General features: G+C 39.8%; 1 protein-coding gene and 1 pseudogene across 2 annotated transcripts in view; one reads left to right on the forward strand and one right to left on the reverse strand.

The window, feature by feature from the left end:
* The window catches only part of LOC147459038 (uncharacterized), a 35,434-nt gene extending 32,014 nt beyond the window's left edge, over window positions 1-3,420 (forward strand). Inside the window, exon 7 of one of the 2 annotated variants that reach the window (XM_086510411.1) lies at window positions 3,232-3,420. In XM_086510411.1, the coding sequence (XP_086366537.1) occupies window positions 3,232-3,267 (36 nt within the window). In that variant the 3' untranslated portion in view covers window positions 3,268-3,420. Of the gene's footprint in view, window positions 1-872; window positions 915-3,231 lie in introns of those variants that run through there. The other variant, XM_086510412.1, reaches the window with a different exon arrangement.
* A 6,775-nt stretch (window positions 3,421-10,195) lies between these two features.
* On the reverse strand, window positions 10,196-12,442 carry LOC147459042 (uncharacterized; annotated as a pseudogene).
* Between the last annotated feature and the right edge of the window lie 6,981 nt (window positions 12,443-19,423).

Consider the following 19,423-nt stretch of genomic DNA (forward strand, 5'->3'; position numbering starts at 1 on the left):
GGGTGAGCCGGGGTAGTGCCGGGGGCGTCTCGGGGCACCCCCGAGGGGCCGTGCCGGGGTCGTGCCGTGGGTGTCTCGGGTTGCCCGCGGGGGTGACTCGGGGCCATGATGGGGTCGTGCCGGGGGGGCGATTTTCGAGATACAACCAAGTCTCCATTAAAGAGGAAGATCAGCACAAGACAACATTTGCAACAAAATGGGGAATTTATACATATTGGGTGATGCCCTTTGGTCTCACTAATGCTCCTACCGCATTCCAAAGACTTATGTTATACACTTTCAAGGAGTATCTCTGCATTTTTCTTGCTTGAATCTTGATAAGTGCAAATTCATGGTCCGACAAGGAAAGATCCTAGGTCATATAATTTTGGGGAATTGGATTTCTATAGATGAAGACAAGATTAAGGTGATTGTAGAATTGCCACGACTTGTTCATGCTTAGGGAGTTCAGGTGTTCATGCAACATTGTGGATACTATCGTAGATTCATCTCCATGTATGCCGATATCGCACGACCTCTGTATGCTCTTTTGATTGTCTTTGAATGGATGGAGGAATGTGAGCACTCTTTTGAGAAACTCAAGGAAGCGCTAATTTCAACACCTATTCTGAAAGCTCCATATTGGAATTGCATTTTTAATGTGCACATAGATGCATTTTTCATGTGCACAGATGCATTGGCATATGCTTTAGGGTGTATTCTAACACAACCTCATGAGCACAACATGGACTTTCCAGTTACGTATGCAAGCAGACAACTAAACAGTGCTGAGAGAAACTATACCACCATAGAAAGGGAAGGGTTAGCTATGATGTATGTTGTGAAGAAATTCAGGCACTATTTTCTTACAAATCATTTCATTTTCTTTGTAGATCACCATGCGCTATTGTATCTTATGAACAAACCTTGTTCTACATGATGCATTGTATGTTGGTTTGTTATTCTTTTAGAGCTTTACTTCACGACAGAAGTTAAGCCAGGACTTTCTCATCAAAGAGTCGACCACTTATCTTGCATAACGAAGGGAGAAGCACCTAAGGGTGTGTCTGCGGCTTGCCACGACAGACGTCAAAGCATAGCATTTCCAGACTAACATATTATCAATGCTTGGGAAAGTGACCCGATTAGTGCATGGAGGTGTTGTAGGTTTGTCACTACGGGGTCTACGAGTAACACCATTAAGTCATCATCTAACTAATCAGATAGGGATTCAAGCTGTTACACAAACACAACATTCTTTCCTACATGCTATTTCAATGAGGAAATGTCATCATTTGGTCATGAAACTCACTAAGCATACTCACATAATAGTAGGGAACATAACCAATCACTCAAACCTCAAATCTGACATGGTCAAACATCACAATCTCTTACTCGCCACGACATGAAAAGTGAGGAAATGAGGACATTGACATTTCAATGAGGAAATGTCATCATTTGGTCATGAAACTCACTAAGCATACTCACATAATAGTAGGGAACATAACCGATCACTCAAACCTCAAATCTGACATGGTCAAACATCACAATCTCTTACTCGCCACGACATGAAAAGTGAGCAATCACACTAGCTAGATGTGGAGATACTTCTTAAGTCTATTTGCAAGCAAAAGACGTGATTAAGATCCTAAATCACTCAATTAAGCTTGTTAAACAAGAGGATAAAGAAAGCATAAATCACACAAAATTGGACATTAATCAATAGAAAAGCATTGAAGAACACTTACACTTTGGTCAAGACACAAAAGCAATCCATGTTTATGCTCCACGAGCTCAACAAATCCTTTCACAAGAAGTTATGGATAAAGTTCACAAAACGTGCTGCTCCTCTTTTCTTCACTTACAAAAAGGTTATCTTCAATAAAGTATTTTTTTAACTTCAATACCTAAGGCTATGAGGTCGTGGGTTAAGTCCTTCTACGAATTAGAAGCCCATGGCCCCAATTAAGTTATAAAAATGAGGGAAGATATAATTATATTATGTGGGTAAACATTTAGCTTCAAAAAATAGTTCCCACAGCAATGTGGGCAATGTGGGTTCCCACATCCATTCCCGTAACCTCTCTTTATCATTGGTATTCTGTTTCGCATTTGTAGCTATAGCCATAGACCCAAAACACTCCCCCACACTTATTTAAATGTCCATCCCTAGACATTAGTCGTGGAGTTTTTATGGTTCTGCTTTGAATTATAGTGATTAATGCAATTTCCTTGGTGATGTGGATGTCTTTGTAGAAGCATGATTGTCATTGATGAGGCACATTTAAAATAGAGGCTTTGTTGCTTGGGGACTTCATATGTTGTGTTGCAATGATAACTCCATTAATTGAAGTAGCTTGAGCTATTTATTTAGTGGTATATTAACGTGAAAAATAAAAACAAGCTTCGTGACACTTGATTTGGCCCCCGAGGGGAAAAACCTAGTGGAAAAAAGTGCCCTAGCTTGTCGATCTTATTAAGTATGTACAGTTGTTGGAGTATTTTATAGATGTTCCTTCATGCTGTGATAGTGCATGGGTGGAAAGAATAAAAAGTGCTTAATGCAAGTGTCCAATGGTGAGACATCCTAGTATGCAGTCAGAGTATGCAAGAAAAACAATATGAGGAGTTAAGAGGATTCTTTTAGAGGTAAATGTAGCATGTAGAGCACTTGGAAACACTCCATAAGCTATCATTACTCTAAAAAGGGCATTTGATGTTGAGGTTTCTCCACTCTCCTTACTGTGCACAAGTGCACAGTAAGGAGAGTGGGATAGTGCATGGGTGGAAAGAATAAAAAGTGCTTAATGCAAGTGTCCAATGGTGGGACATCCTAGTATGCAGTCATAGAGTGTGCAAGAAAAACAATATGATGTGCAAGAGAGGAGTTAAGAGGATTCTTTTAGAAGTAAATGTAGCATGTAGAGCACTTGGAAACACTCCATAAGCTATCATCACTCGATAAAAGGCATTTGATGTTGAGGTTTCTCCACTCTCCTTATTGTGCACAAGTGCGTGAGTGTAGGACTCTTCACCACTCTAGCATAGTTGCATACCAAATGAAGAAAAATAAATAGGCTTTGAGCACATACAATCTATTTACACATAGTAGATATGACTTGAAGCATTGGGGCCGATGCCTTGCTCATTTGGTGGCTTTGCTACCTAACTCTTGACTCTTATGTCCCCAACGCATTTTATCAACCTTATTTTCTTTATCAAACTCTAAAGGAAATATGCAATTGTTGTTAGGTGATACACATCCCTTGTATGGAGAGACATCAATAAGAATTGTTCTTCGTGGATCACATTCAAAGCATGTTGAGATTTGGGCCAATGGTTTGAACATTGCGTGAACTGTTGGGTTGTCAGGCCTAAAAATTTTCTTACTTAAATGAATGTAGCAAGTATCTTGAGACCAACCTGCAAAAAAAGACAATATTTCTTACTTTGTCTTGTAATAATGACAAAATTTGAAGAACATTATCCTCTGTGGCAGTTTACCAAATCCCAACATTGAATCTTTCTAATGAAATTTGTAGAAATTGTATGTATTTTGGCCACAGCACCATATGTCTCTTTGAACCATATTGAATCGACGCATGAAATGAAGATGGTTTTTGACAACGTCTCAATAGTAGACCATTCAAATCTAACACAATTGTCAATATTGATTTCTTAGAAATTGTTGGACTTGAACTACGACTTGAACTACTTGCACTATCACCAATTCTTTGTACTTCTTCTAGATTGATATCATGGAATATGGGGGGGATGCTCTCATCCATTGCTTCACTTGTTGTTGTTTGTACCAAAGAAGCATTGACAACCTAAAGGACAAAGAAAGATTTCTAGATGCACTAGTTATCCATAGTAGAATTCAATAGGGATTGATCCACCACTTGTCCACTCTAGAATTGAAGAGTAACTCTAGATCTACCACTTGTCCATTTTAGACCTAGAAATACCACTTGACCATTAAAGAGCACAAAGAAAGATTTTTAGATCCACCGATTGTCCAAACAAATCAAGAGCAACACTAAATCCACACCACTTGTCCATTCTAGAATTCAATAGATTCAACACTTGTGCATTTTAGAATTCAAGAGGGACTCTAGATCCACCATTTGTCCATTCTAGACCTATATCTATCACTTGGCCATTCAAGAGTACAAAGGAAGATTTCTAGATCCACCACTTGTCCATTAGTACAGGTGATGAGTAATGAAGACTCAAGGAGTGCAAGTGGTGACAACTTGCAACAACGTCAACGAGATGAGGAACCTCAACCTATGCCTTGAACATCTACGAGAGCAAGTAGGCCTCCAAAATGGTTCATTTTTTCCTTCAACCATCTCTTGGTCTCAAATTCTAGAGAACCATAGTCATAAGAAGAATAGAAGGAGTCTAGATCCATCATTTGTCTATTCTAGAATTCAATGGGGACTTTAATTTTCTTGTCCACACAAGGACGTGCGGACATACTTTTTTGAAAAGCTTTATGAGAGCTTTCTTGAAAAAAAAATTAATGGAAGGTTGAGGAGGGTGGAAGATCTAAATAATTGAAGAAAAAAAGGTTGAGAGGAGCCTGGAAGATCCAATTAATTTAAAAAAATTAATTAGAAAAAAAAATTAATTGGAAAAAAAAGGGCCCACTTGGCTCTGCTCTGTGTCTTTGATATACTATATAGAAGAGAGCATAGCTTCCTCCTTGTCAAAGCCTAAGAAGTGCATGAAGTTATATTTATACCCTTGAGTCCTCAAGGGTGAAAATTGCATATGGGATAAGTTGTGTACTTTTCCCTCCACTAGTCTTCAACTTTGATTTTAAAAGATTTGAACAAATAGCCTTCAACTTCACACATGCGCACAAACTTGAGTACAAGAAAGGGCTTTATATCTACAAGGGGGAGTGGGGGAGGGGGGTGATTTATAAATCCATCAATTATCCATTCTCAAATTGTGGAGTGTGAAAAGAATTTCCATGTCCTAGAAATCCACTTCGCTTCTAGAATGGACAAGTAGTCAATTTGAATCTAGAATTGGGATTTGGAAATCCTCTTTTGTGCTCGAGAATGACCAAGTGGTGGACTTGGTTCTAGAATGGAAAAGTGGTGATCCTAGAAATCTTCTTCAATTCCAAAATGAACAAGTGGTGGATGTGGGTCTAGAATGGACAATTGGTGGATCTCAAAATCCTCCTTTGCTCTCTAAAATGGCCAAGTGGTAGATTTGGGTCTATAGTGATGGATCAAGAAATCCTCTTCAACTCTAGAATAGATAAGTGGTGGATCTTTAATTCATCCTTTGTGCTCTAAATTGTTCAAGTGGTGGATTTGGGTCTACAATGGACAAGTGGTGTAGTTCTACAATGATGGTAGAGATCCCATTACTAGACCATCTATTAATGCAGAAATAAATTCAGACTTACAATTTTGCAAGCTGCTAGAAAACTTATTGCTACAACTAGATAATTGTGCTGGAGAAAACAAATTGCATATATATCATTGCTTGTTGCAAGGGGTGTTTTCAAAACTGTCCAATTGGGATTTCTAATGATTGGACATACACATGAGGACATAGATGCCATGTTTAGCAGATTTTTGAAAAAATTGAGAGTGGCACAAACCTACATGTTACCACATTTGATGGATACTTTAAGAACCAGCTCAACTTCTTCTCCAACACCCTTCTTGCTTACAAAAGTCCCCGACTTCAAGAAATATTGTGATGGGCAAGAAACACTTATAGGTCACTCCAAACCACTTCAATTTAGGTTCTTCATGCAAGATGATACACCAGTGATGCAATATAAGACACATGTAGGTGTTCTTAATTGGAGTGGAAGTATCCCTATATGGAAGAAATACATCCAAGGTAAGCCAATGTTACCACAAGGAAATCCACCTCTAGTACCTATGGTAGAATTTGTAAAGGCACACGAAGAAGTAATATCAAGATTGAAGAATTACATAATATTTTGGCAAAATCTAGGTAATGGTTCAAGTGTGCCAAGATATTATAGGCCAGTAATAGATTATTGGAGTAATGTAGTTCAAGAGCTTGGAAAACCAATACTATCAGAGGAAATATTGTATGAAGATTCTTGGCCAAAATCTCAAGGATTTCATTAGCTAGATGATGTAAATTTCAGCAAGAGGTAGAAAGATTCATAGGTCTCGCGAAGAATATAATGATCATTATTGTGGACCTCAATGGGAAAAGCCAAGGGAGGAATTTAACCCTATGATAGATGTTAAGAAAGGAGACTTTCTTATGCTCCACCCAGATGACACAAACATCTATCCAATTTGGCTTGCTATGGCTATATCTGACATTGACGATGAACCTACATCACCAAACTACAAGAAACTCTTGATTCAGTATTGGGCACCTTGTGCAAGAAAGAGTGGTATGACAGATGCCCATGTTTATGCTTACTGTTGGAAGGGGTTTTGGGCCATTAATGAGAAAGATCCTCAAGTGTGGGAAAATGGAGATGCTATTGTTTGGTCTTGGAGACCAAACAAACCACGGCCATATGCCAGAATCAAGATACTAGAAAGGCAGTCTCGCAAAGAAAAAGTATGCTTAGGCCTCCTTGATGCACATGCACTAGATAGGTGTGAACTTGATGGTGCATGCAATGAAGAGTAGGTTTACATAGATTAAAAATTGTGGGTTTTGGATCTCTTATAATATGTAGAAGAACGGTTTTGTATCTAATTTGTCTCACTTATAATAAAAAAATTTCAATCTTATCCTTATGATGTTTCCATTTTATATGTTTGATTGTTTGTTAAATGGTCAAATTTTCAAATAAATTGGTGCAGGTTCTTGCTTTGAAACACATAGTGCTTTATTTTTTATGGTGTTTATCAACACCACCATCTTACATGATTATCAATATCCTTTTTTAACTAAAAACAACTACATTCTATTAATTCTCTTGTTTTTAGCCTGCATATCCACTTGATGAAGTTAAGTACTGGGACTAATATTGATACCATCATAAGCCATGCATAAAGCCCAAGATCACTCCATTTCAACTTTATTTGAGGCTCTAAATAGACAACTTCCTGTTTTGGATGCTTTCTTGTTTTGGCATTGCCATCACTCTAGCTTCTCATTATCGCTCTAGCTTCCCATTTTGGATACTTTCCTATTCTGGCATTGCCATTGCTCCCGTTTTGGATGCTTCTCATTTTGGATGCTTTCATGTTTTGGCATTGCCATCGCTCCTTCTTGACTCGGGTACTCAAAATGGCAAGTTTGAAGCGAATCTCGTCATGAGCCTAGTCGAGATATCATCTATACCCATACTGGCTAAAAATAGTGACTAACCAAAAATAGTAAGTTTTCTTAAAAAACTCATTTATTGCTTATTACTCTTGTTTCAGCTATCCTTGCATGCTCCATGCTTCTATTGTGACATTCCTAAGGGTTGTTCTGGCACTCTCGGAACACAAGACATGCCATGATAAAGATCGCAATAAAGAGTTTGCAAGACCCACCATATTAAAGAGTTTGCAAATTACTCACGTTAATTATAAAATGGACTAATTGTACATGCCTTAATCTTTAAGTGAACCAATTCAACATGTTTCTCTCTCTCTCTCTCTCTCTCTCTCTCTCTCTCTCTCTCTCTCTCTCTCTCTCACACACACACACACACACACACACACACACACACACACACACACACACACCAGTCTATTAAGGCATCAAGGCACTTTTTTATCTAGCCTGCAAATAAAAAAGAAATCATATAGATTTTGAATACTAACCTTTTTTTATATGTGCGACCTTTTATATATATATATATATATATATATATATATATATATATATATATATATATATATATATATATATATATATATATATATATATATATATATATATATATATATAGAGAGAGAGAGAGAGAGAGAGAGAGAGAGAGAGAGAGAGAGAGAGAGAGAGACACACAAGGAGAGAAGATGATAGACATAAGAAAGAGAGAGAGGGAGAGAGAGACTCATCTCCATTCTATATAGAGAAAGACAATAGATGCAAAAGTTATGCAATATGGAATACACACAAGACCTAGCATCCTTGATCAATCACAATCATTGATCACGTCACCCCCTTACATTTACTATCTTTTGGCATTACAGAAGCCCTAAGAAAAAATACAAGTTACATATTTTTACTTAGTTTGAGTCTAGTACAAAAATATAGTACATCATTTGGCAGAGTTTAAAATGTTACATCTCTATCTATATATGTATCTCTCTATATAGATCTCTTCTCTATCTCTTTTATATTTCTTGTCTATCTCTTGCATACCCTCTACAACAGCACCTAGAGAAGTCCTAGACAATTAATTCCCACCACTTTGCGGATTACGAGCTTCCATAAAATCATATCTAGTTAGGTGCGATGGGGGGCGGGGCCTAAGGGAAAGGGGCCCTCTTTCAGAGAAGGGAAACTATGGGATGTGTTTTAGTGTGTGTCATTGTTCATGTGCTTTGAGAAAGCAAATATCCTTATACAAGTAAGCATGTCTTTACAGTGATTAGTAAATGTATTGTAGTGAAAAAAAGCATGCAGTTGCCCCCCACAAAAGCAGTTTTCAGGTGTAAACTTGGAGATAATCATAATTGGCAATGTTTAGATGCTCACTTGATTATGAAATCAAGGCAATTTGAATCCATAGACAAAACCAAGCTCTTAGATAGCTAATATGATAAAACGGATGAAGAATCAGCTAGATTGTATTCTGATTCTAGCAGCAGAAGTTGCTAGCTAGTGGCATAAACAATAAACATCGTGTCACATGATGCTACTATTGATGCAAACCATGGCAACATATGAGGGTGGAAACCCAGCTCGCTTCTGCAAGGGAGGCACCGCATGCCTAGCTAGGTGCGGTTGGGGCCCGGTGTAGAAGCTCATGATGTTGAATACTATTAGAGAAAAACAAAGGGAAAGGGGCCCCGTAAGTCCGAAAATTCTCTAAACCACTCGGGTAAGAGCCCCAGGGGCATTTCTCCATAAAGGTTGCATGATCACATGCACAATACAAGCAACATACCAATACTAAAGCAATGCAAAGAAAGACCATCTTGAAGCAAATATCTTTGCCAAATAAGTTCAATACAATTAGGTAATGCTTTGATGTGGATTGAAAGAAGGTAAATATTTACAATGAGGTATGGTAACATAGTCTGCATGATGTTATGAAATCATGTTTTTAACGGCTGCAATGTCTAAATTACCCTTGCCATCTTTGCACAAGCCTAGTCTAGCATTTACCTCCTCCTTAGCAGGGGGGCAGAGTTTATTCAAATCAACAACCATTTTTCTTAGTGACTTTCGCAAGAATGTAGACCAGTTGTGCCAAAGCTTGGCAAACTTACAGCAGGTTCTAGCTTATAAAGGGACCTCATTGTTTGAGAAAACAAGGAGCAGCATTTGTTATAAGAACATGAAGGGTGTCTTGATGCCAGCATGCCACATATGCTGGCACCCCAATATTTAATTTAACTTCAGATAATCAGGGATGCCCCATATCAGCCAATTCAAGTCAAAATGGCAGACATGATTGTACATAATTACATGTTAGAAAAATGTCTTCCTGAGAAATCCTCAAAGAAGAACACACTTCAGTTGCCAATGGATGAGCTTTTCCTGGCTACATGTCCAGGTTTTATGAAATGGTGATGGTTGACAGTTAGCCATTAGCCAGCAATGTGCACGCACTCCGTGCATCCGGATAAATCTTGCAGCTACACATATGCTATCAATATACTGATTGCCTATTGTAAATCACTGGCCAGGCCTCTGAAGAGCTGACATTCTCAAAGGGCTCAGCTCAGTGTCTATAAATAAGGAAAAATTTAATTCCAAAATAAGAGATAAATAGTTTAAGTACTCCCCTGCCCCCCCCTCCCCCCCCCCCCCCCCTCCAAAAAAAAAAAAAAAAAAAAACCCAAAAATCAATGACAACAATTCCTCTTGCTCCAATCAATATCAATTACAATGATCCCTACTACCCAATACCCAAGAATATATGATGCTATTTTTTGTTCTTGTTGCAATAGTTTCTAATATATAAGAATATTTGAATGTGTACCACATGATCTTACCTTTGTGCATTCAAGTCTGTTCCCAGAATTGCATGCATAATACCAGCTAGATAAGCCATATAGTCTCTGTTCCACCTCCTTTGTCACTTTACCAACTCATTGACCCAACCAAGGTCTGGATTCTCAATATCAAATCCTGCCTCTTTTCCAAGCTTCCCATAGATCTTAGCTCTTAATTCTTGCCCTGACTCAACCCTCTGATTTGAAGGGACACCATTGACATCCCAAGACTCTCTTGCTTTGGGTGTATTTGGATTGCTATGTGACGTATAAGGCCGCCTTGTGTTCTTCACATCAATCATTGCACGCCTTGACTCCATCTGTTGGAGTGTAGAAATCAGATGCGCCATGGCATGTGCGGGATGTGCTTCCATGGACGCGGTCTGGAGGCTCTCATGTTCAATCAGCTCTTTGCTGTTGAGGGATGTTGGCATGCTACTAAGTCTATCAAGCTCATGTTTTTTATCTCCCAAGCTATTTGTAGACAAAGGCGAGGGCCACGAGTGTTCGCAAACAGGGGAGCACCATTGCTGTGAGCCAAGTTAGCCAATAGTGAGGCTTGAAACTGGTTAACAGATGGAGGGGTGCCATTGGCTGTCATAGAATTGGCATCAGCTAGACCTTGAGATAGAGGTTGCCCAGAAAAAGAAGACATTTTGCGTGACAAGGCCATGCTCCGACTCGAAAGGGCTATGCCAGGGGACATGGGAGGTGATTCCGACGGTGATAAAGGAGGGGATAGTGGAGGGGGCGAGAAGACATGCCCTATGACAGGAGACGTAGGAGACATAATCTGATCAATATTGCTTGTTAGGTTGGCAAGGGCTAGCTGATTCCTGAGATTTACATGGGTTTGACTTGTTTTAAAGCTTGAACTATCAGAGGGAGGATTGCCAGGGGTGTAAGGATATAAGCTATGGCTGTGACTACCTTCATGGCCGAACTCATCAACAAGACACCCAGCACTCGAGGGCGTGTAACTATGGCTGAGCTTGAGATGGTTGGATATATCATCTATAGACAAGCCATTGAAACTTTCTGGATTTCTAACATTTGGGACTCTCTTGCTATGAACGATAAACAGACAAATCCTGTCATAAATCCCATCATGCAGAAAACCATGGATGTTTACAGGGCTAAAGTCATCAAAAAACACATCTTCACCATAGCCATCGAGTGATCCCTGCCCAACCGGGGATGAAAGTTTTGCAAAGACTGGTTGCTGCTTATGGGGGACATCATAATAGCTTGCCATGGCATCACTGGGAGATGCTAAGGGCGATTTAAGGGCAAACCCATTATTTGGAACAGGGTCAGGAGAGACATGACGAAGCTGGGAAGGGGAATGCACAAAAAAAACACACTCGGCGCTTGCAAGATTTATTGTCTTTGCAGAGCTGCGTGCGATAGCGAGCCGGATGGAGCCAACACTCAAAGACGCCATGGGAGAGCTCACATGAGTCACCTCTCCTGCAAGTCCCCCTCCGAAAATCCGGACATGCCATGCCCGAGTAGTGAAAGCGGCGAGGGTCTCTTCTCCTTGCTTTCTCACCTGGATGCGCAAATGGACACTCAGTCCAATCATGACTTCTTCCCCGCATACATTTCCGCACTTTAAACTCATACATCCTGAAATCATCAGAAGAGAAGAAATCGGTGCTGTGTTCTTCATGGTTAGAAGGCAAAAACCTCCAGAATGAGTTGTCCCCAGGAGGAGAATTGCAAGTCAATGGTAACATGGAAGCTTGGAGATCATCTACAAAGTTGCCTTGATCACTGCCCATGGATACTTTCGATCTACCCGAATGGCCGCCTCTAATAGATGCTATGGAAGCTTGAGCATTGCTCTCATAGTCTGTATCAATGCCCATGTAATATTTGAATCCACACATTTGGTTACCCTTTATTGCTTCCATGGAAGCTTGCAAATCCCCTACATGGCCTTGACCATTACTGTCCTCCATTCTCCCCATGCCTCTACATACAAATTCATCAATATCTTTTTTCTTTTCTGCACCAGGCAATATCATATTGCCCAAACAATTCATTCCCCAATTGGTAACCTCTGTTGAATTACCAAAACAATCTACCCCTCTGCTACTCTTCTCTTCTGCAAATGATGAGAATTTGCTCTTTGATGAAGAAAAGATCTGAGAACCCTGAAATTTAGACGGAAATTCATGAAAGGATAGCTCTTCCTGCTTAAAGGGGGCAGAGAAGAACCCTTGATTGGCATGTTCAAGAGCTGAAGAGGTTGCAAAGTTGTATGAAGGGTTAAGAGAATGGATGTCTAAATGAAATGCAGGCTCATCAACATGAAACCCTTTCATGTTGTGCTACCTGAAAGAAATTGCCTGAGCTGTTTAGAACTAAGTTCTAACTAAGAGCATGAGGAAATGTTGTAAGTATACATATATGTATATTATATACACACACACACAAGTGAAGAATTATGTCTAGCGTGAGCAATTGGCGACTCGCGAGACAGGGGAGGGCTAAGAATGAGAATTTTGTAAATGCAAAACAGCCCTTTCTCTTGCTTCCAAGCATACACATGAAAGTTCTTTTATTGAGTAAAAAGAGGGGATGTAGGATACAAAGAGAAGGAGAGGGTGCACAGTGTTTGGCATTGGGGGGGGAGGGGGTGATTATGAAAAGGTAAGTAAACAATGATGAGATTGAGAAGGGAATAAGAGCAAGTACCACTCCTAGTGTTGCTAAAGACTGGTAGTGCAGGTGGTGTGCCATAGTGGAGGGGATGGGGACTTGGAGTGTCACTTGAGCAACCTTTTCATTTTGCATTTTTTTCTACTGAGCTTAGCACTTGAAAATATCATTACCTAAAATAGACACACACAAGTGTCAGTGCGCACGCGTGCGCCCACGCTCTATGTGTGTGAACCTTATTTTACATTTATTTAATCAAAAGCTATCATTTTTTAACAGATATAGAACACACACACACACAGAGTGCGCGCACGCGCATGTGTGCGTGTGTGTTTGTATATACATCACACATATGTTAATACAAACAAATATACATTTACGTGTGCGTGCACACACGCACATGTATGCACACACACACACACATTCATACATACATACATACATATATACATATACATACATACATACATACATATACATATATATACACATACATACATGAGTTTTGAATGAATCTTAGAAGTCGGCAAGTGAGAAGAGTAGTGAGGATGAGGATAGTCAACAATTACCATCCAATTTCAAACGATACACCATCCAAAACAGAACAATCATGTGCTAGACTCCTACATGCACAAAGGAGTGACCACATTATGCATACATGTAGCCACAATCAAGAATACATGTGCCAACCTTGTCTGCACACAAATATATATGCAATCCTATAACCTGAGGAGAAACCTGAAACCTGCAATTTTGTTGTAGACTTTCTAGCACATCACGCGAATACCTTCAGTCTCAAAAATGGAGGCTGAAACGTGCCCGAAACAAAATTTTGCCCACCACAAAAATAGAGCCCAAATGGTTATAAAACTTCCCTACTACTTGCAAGCCTGTGAAGGTAGCACACGATTTGGAGATTCCTATTGTAGCTCCCGCTTGAGCTCCTGGATCTAGGGTTGCACGGGGGGGTGAAGAGGATGATGAAGCTCTTAACCTTGTACCACTTCCAATGGCTCCTTTGCTTACTGTATTCTCTATTAGTCTTCACCAGGCTCTGATACCATGAAAAGCAAGAGGAGAGAAAGAGAGAGACCTTCAAGCTCACACACACATACAATGGAGAAGCTACACAAAGAGATAGAGTGTTGAAATCTTCTTCTTCTTCTCCAACACTAAGTGACTAATGTACATAAGAAACCCTACTCACATAAGTAGTACAAATGTTACGAATATGGCACTTTTAGATTTACTTAAATAGCATGTTATGTAACAATTGTTGCAAACTTGACATAACAATTGAAATAACAATAGCAAAGCATGAAAAGAATTGAACACGACATAACACTGAGGGCCGAGTCTATGAGGTCAGCCCCCCCCTCGAAAGGATTTTGTATTCTTTGTGCTCCAAGCTCAAAAAGGATCATAGCTGGAGCATAATACAACATAGGATCTTAGCAAATTAGAATTTCCATAGCCATAGCATCATAGGAGCTTAGAGAGACTTAAGCTCTCCTGTTTTTCTCTTCTCAAGCCCTCAATTACCTCGTAGGCAAAGAGAACTAACAGAGAAAAGGAGTAGAGTTCATGTACTTGAGAGGGAAGCTTGTATGCATAAGTTTCATAGTCTAAGTAATTACATAGCTACCAAGGGAGGCAGCATAAGCAAGTTGTATATGAGAGAAAGTGAGAAGATATGAGTGGAGCTTGATGAGAGAATTCACTAGAGCCCCTCGTTCGTGAAAACTGAGCAAGCATGCAAGAGATATGCCCTCATGAAGCTCACGTTTTTTCATGATGCAAAATTAGCATGCATAAAGCACTTTTTGCTATTTTTAGTAGCTAGAGAGAGGGTGAGAGTGGGCTAGCTTCTGGAGCAAGGCAAAAATGCACATTTTCATCTTCCTCCACCCCTTTTGCATTGACCAACCCTTTTTGGACATGTGTATGCCCTGGTTCCCACTTGCAGTCCCTCTACCCAGCTCCCAGACTTCCCATAAGCGGTATTTTGCTCTTTTTGGCCCTCTCGAGAGTCTGTTTGACCTCCCCTAAATCATGTTGAGATCCTTTAGTTTAATCCTTTGAACTTTGGGAGTAGCATTCACTTGTAGACAATTCACATTGCCTGAATGCACTCCTTGCACATCCCGTTTCTTATATTTTTATACATTCTCATTCTAGAATTCTAGTGAGAGGATGTCTGTTTTGCACTTGTAAAGGTTTATTCTTTTGACTAACATAAACTAGAGTCAAAATAAGCATTTTTTTAATTCATTGCATTTAGCCTATGCTTACCTATGCTTTCTCTCTCTAGATAGCTACTTTTTAGAGAGAGAAAAAACTGTGAAGCTCATAAAATATAAAATTTATGACATTACCCCATCCTTAAATCATAGTCGTCCTCGACTATGCTTGTATTTAAGTAATTTGGGCACCTTAACATTTGCACATTGCCTAAATGCACTCCTTGCACATCCCGTTTTTAACATTTTTACACATTCTCTCTCTAGAATTCTAGTGAGAGAGTGTATGTTTTGTACTTGTAAAGGTTTATTCTTTTGACTAACATAAACTAGAATCAAAATAAACCTTTTTGCAATTCATTGCATTTAGCCTATGCTTTCTCTCTCTAGATAACTACTTTTTAGAGAGAGAAAAACCTGTGAAGCTCATAAAATATAAATTTTATGACATTACCCCGCCCTTAAATCATAGTTGTCCTCGACTATGCTTGTATTTAAGGAATTTGGGTACCTTAACATTTGCTTTTGGATCCACATTTAAAGCGATTTACACCATTCCTCTAACACAGCTGTGTCGCAAGCGTGTAAAACATACATAAGCCGTAACACCTTTCCGCACTAGAGTGCTAATCTAGCCGGTGCTTGAGAGACATAGGCTGCCACAAGCGTGTATGTATTTTGTTAACAACATTACATAAGCCACAATACCATGCTGCAGTAGAGGGCTAGTTTACTTGGTGCTTGAGGGACGAATCCGCCGCAAGCGTGTTAACATTAAAACATTTGCATGCACATTTAATCATAGAACATAAAAGACAATATGAACAAAAACTAGTCCTTATTACCATGGTTTATACATTGTGGTCTTGGGAAGTGGGCATCCCATGTTCATCGTTATACGCTTTGACCAGAGGCATGGAATCTTTGAGTTGAGGCTCCATCATCCACCTAGAATCATCAAAAGAATAATTCCTAAACTTAACTAAATACTTACGAAGGACCTTACCGTTTTGTAGAAACTTGTCTTTGTGCCTTAGAATAGCCTCGGGTTGCAAAATTTCTTCCATTTCTTCAAATTCAGGGGGTTCTTCTTCAAGGGGCTCCGTAGGAGGTGTTCCCTTGAAAGGCTTTAGAAGACTTACATGAAAGGCATTATGGATTCGCCAAGAAGCTGGCAATCTTAGCCTTTAAGCCATCTCATTTATACATTGATGTACTGAGTGCATGCCTTGCCAATCCTGTCCAGTCGTTTGTCTTAAACGGGCTTTGGAAAACTTGAGCAAGACCTAGTCATCTCCCTTGAAAGCCAGGGAACGCCTATGCTTGCCAGCCGCTATCTTTTGTCTTAGCTACATTGCTTTTATGACGTCTTTTATATTCTCAAATGACATTTGAAAATCACGCACATACTCATCAGCAAACAGCAGCAGCGAAGATCTTTTGGTGCATCCTCAAAATAGGAGGAACTTTTGACCGACCTTCAACTATTTCAAAGGGAGACTTTCTTGTAGAAGTATGTACCATATTTTTATACGCGTACTCTACTAATGGTAAGTACCTTTCCCATTGATTTCGTTGATCTACATTAGTGACATAACTCTTGAGTAGATCTAATATGGTGGAGTTGACAATCTCACTTTGCCCATCCGCTTGAGGGCGAAAGGAAGAAGCGAAGTTCAACCTTGTGCCCATATTCTCAAATAGTCCTTTCCAAAAGAGACTCATCATGCGAGGATCTCTATCTCAGACTATAGACTTTGGTAAGCCATGGTACTTGAAAATTTGAGAAATAAAGAGGTTAGCCATATGATGACGTTTGATAGTCTTCTTGACAGGTATGAAATGTACATCCTTCTTTTGCACTAATAACACGGGTGAGTAAAATGGAGATGAGCTTGGACGCACCATCCCTTTTTCCATTAGCTCATTTACTTGAGTCATAATCTCCTCTTGATGTGCAAGAGAGACCCTATATGGTGGTTTGTTGGGTGGAGAGCTTCCTGGAATAAGCTCAATCCTATGGTCATCTTCTCCCCTTGATTTATCGTCTTCTTTTTTCTTGTCTTGAGAAGTAACCAAAGATGCTTGTGGATTGTCATTCTTAGCTGTCCGTGAAGGACAAGCTCTATATGCATGACCTTGTTGTCCACACTTGTAGCACAGTTCTCTTTGTGATAGCGCTCTAAGAAAGACGTTGCTTGCCTTTGTAAAGGCCTTTGTCTTTCTTCTTTTCCCCTTTGGCCCAATTATTGTTGGGAGGTCTCTCCCCATTTTGGCCTTTCTCTACACTTGTTGGATCTCACCACCGTCTTTGTAGTAGATGTAGGAAAGATCTTAACAGCTACAATAGAGTGGTGTATCACGACAGAGATTGTTTTGGGACAGCATTAACATATGCTCTCAAATCATCTAGAAGCCCAACGTAATATTGTTGCTTTTGCTCGGAGAATTCCATCTTACTAAAGACAGTGGCTTTGAGGCTTCATGATAGCAATTCGGCATTCCTTCCAAGTCCTTAGCGATAGACGTTGAGCTCTTAGAGTAGCCCACCAATGCCTAGCTGACTTTTGGAAATACATTGCAACATGGCATAGTTTGGAGCCTTCCGTGAAGTGCTCACCTCCAAAAGCTACATCAAATCGTTGAATAAAGTATAGTACTTTATTTGTATCACCATATGTCCCATCAAAGGAAAGGAAAGTAATGCTTTTTCCTCCTTCCGTGAAATGGAGATGGCGAGACCTTTTCCACGCTGGATGCGCATGTCTAACTTTAGCTCTTTGTAGGTAGAATTTCTTCCACCTTTAGCTAGTGATTCCTGGTGCTTTAGAGAACGAGTTCTCTCTCCTTGAGTGGAAGGAAGCAAGTTATTGTTGCGTAGTTGAGCTTGCACGACTACTCGCAAATGCAGATTGCTTTGCGCTTCATGTAGCTTGTGAGCAAGATAACGGATTGCTCTCATACCTTCATTGCTTGCTTCATCTTGTAGTAAATCTAGCTTTTGCCAAGCATTCAAATCAATCTCTTGATTTTCAGCCATGACTCTAGAATCAAGAAAAGTCTTTGAGTACTCCACACCCACGGTGAGAGTTCCTCCTACAAGTTAGAGTAGAACAGCGGGGCGTAACAGTGCTATCTCCCAGATGACTAGCTTTTGGAGACTTTCCACATGCTCAATAATACCAAAGCCATAGGCACCTTTCGAAGAAGTGTATTATTAAAACAAGGGCTCCCCCTACTTCCTAGTGCAACATGAAACAATTGATAGTTCCCACTCTCTTCTTACACTAAATTATAAGCAAACTTACCTTCGTAGTGTACTTTAGATCGTTTCCGTCTTCAACAAGATGGAAAAACCTTCAGCTCTGATACCAATGTTACGAATATGGCACTTTTAGATTTACTTAAATAGCATGTTATGTAACAATTGTTGCAAACTTGACATAACAATTGAAATAACAATAGCAAAGCATGAAAAGAATTGAACACGACACAACACTAAGGCTGAGTCTATGAGGCCGGCCCCCCCTCGAAAGGCTTTTGTATTCTTTGTTCTCCAAGCTAAAAAAGGATCATAGATTGAGCATAATACAACATAGGATCTTAGCAACATAGACTCTCCATAGCCATAGCATCATACGAGCTTAGAGAGACTTAAGCTCTCCCGTTTTCCTCTTCTCAAGCCCTCAATTACCTCGTAGGCAAAGAGAACTAGTGGAGAAAAGGAGTAGAGTTCATGTACTTGAGAGGGAAGCTTGTATGCACATAAGCTTCATAGTCTAAGTAATTACATAGCTACCAAGGGAGGCAACATAGGCAAGTTGTATATGAGAGAAAGTGAGAAGATATGAGTGTAGAGCTTGATGAGAGCATTCACTAGAGCCCCTCCTTCCTGAAAACTGAGCAAGCATGCAAGATATATGCCCTCATGAAGCTCACGTTTTTTCATGATGCAAAATTAGCATGCATAAAGCACTTTTTGCTATTTTTAACAGTTGGAGAGAGGGTGAGAGTACGCTAGCTTTTGGAGCAAGGCAAAAATGCACATTTTCATCTTCCTCCACCCCTTTTGCATTGGCCAACCCTTTTTGGACATGTGTATGCCCTAGTTCCCACTTGCAATCCCTCTGCCCAGCTCCCAGACTTCCCGTAAGCGGTATTTTGCTCTTTTTGGCCCTCTTAGGAGTCCGTTTGACCTCCTGTAAAGCATGTTGAGATCCTATAGTCTAATCCTTTGCACTTTGGGAGTAGCATTCACTTATAGAAAATTCACATTGCGTGAATTTACTCCTTGCACATCCCATTTTGAACATTTTTCACATTCTCTCTCTAGAATTCTAGTGAGAGGGTGTCCGTTTTGCACTTGTAAAGGTTTATTCTTTTGACTAACATAAACCAGAGTCA

Source organism: Adiantum capillus-veneris, chromosome 4 (assembly GCF_014529385.1).
Source record: "Adiantum capillus-veneris isolate H3 chromosome 4, ASM1452938v2, whole genome shotgun sequence".
In the NCBI taxonomy this organism is placed as follows: Eukaryota; Viridiplantae; Streptophyta; class Polypodiopsida; order Polypodiales; family Pteridaceae; genus Adiantum; species Adiantum capillus-veneris.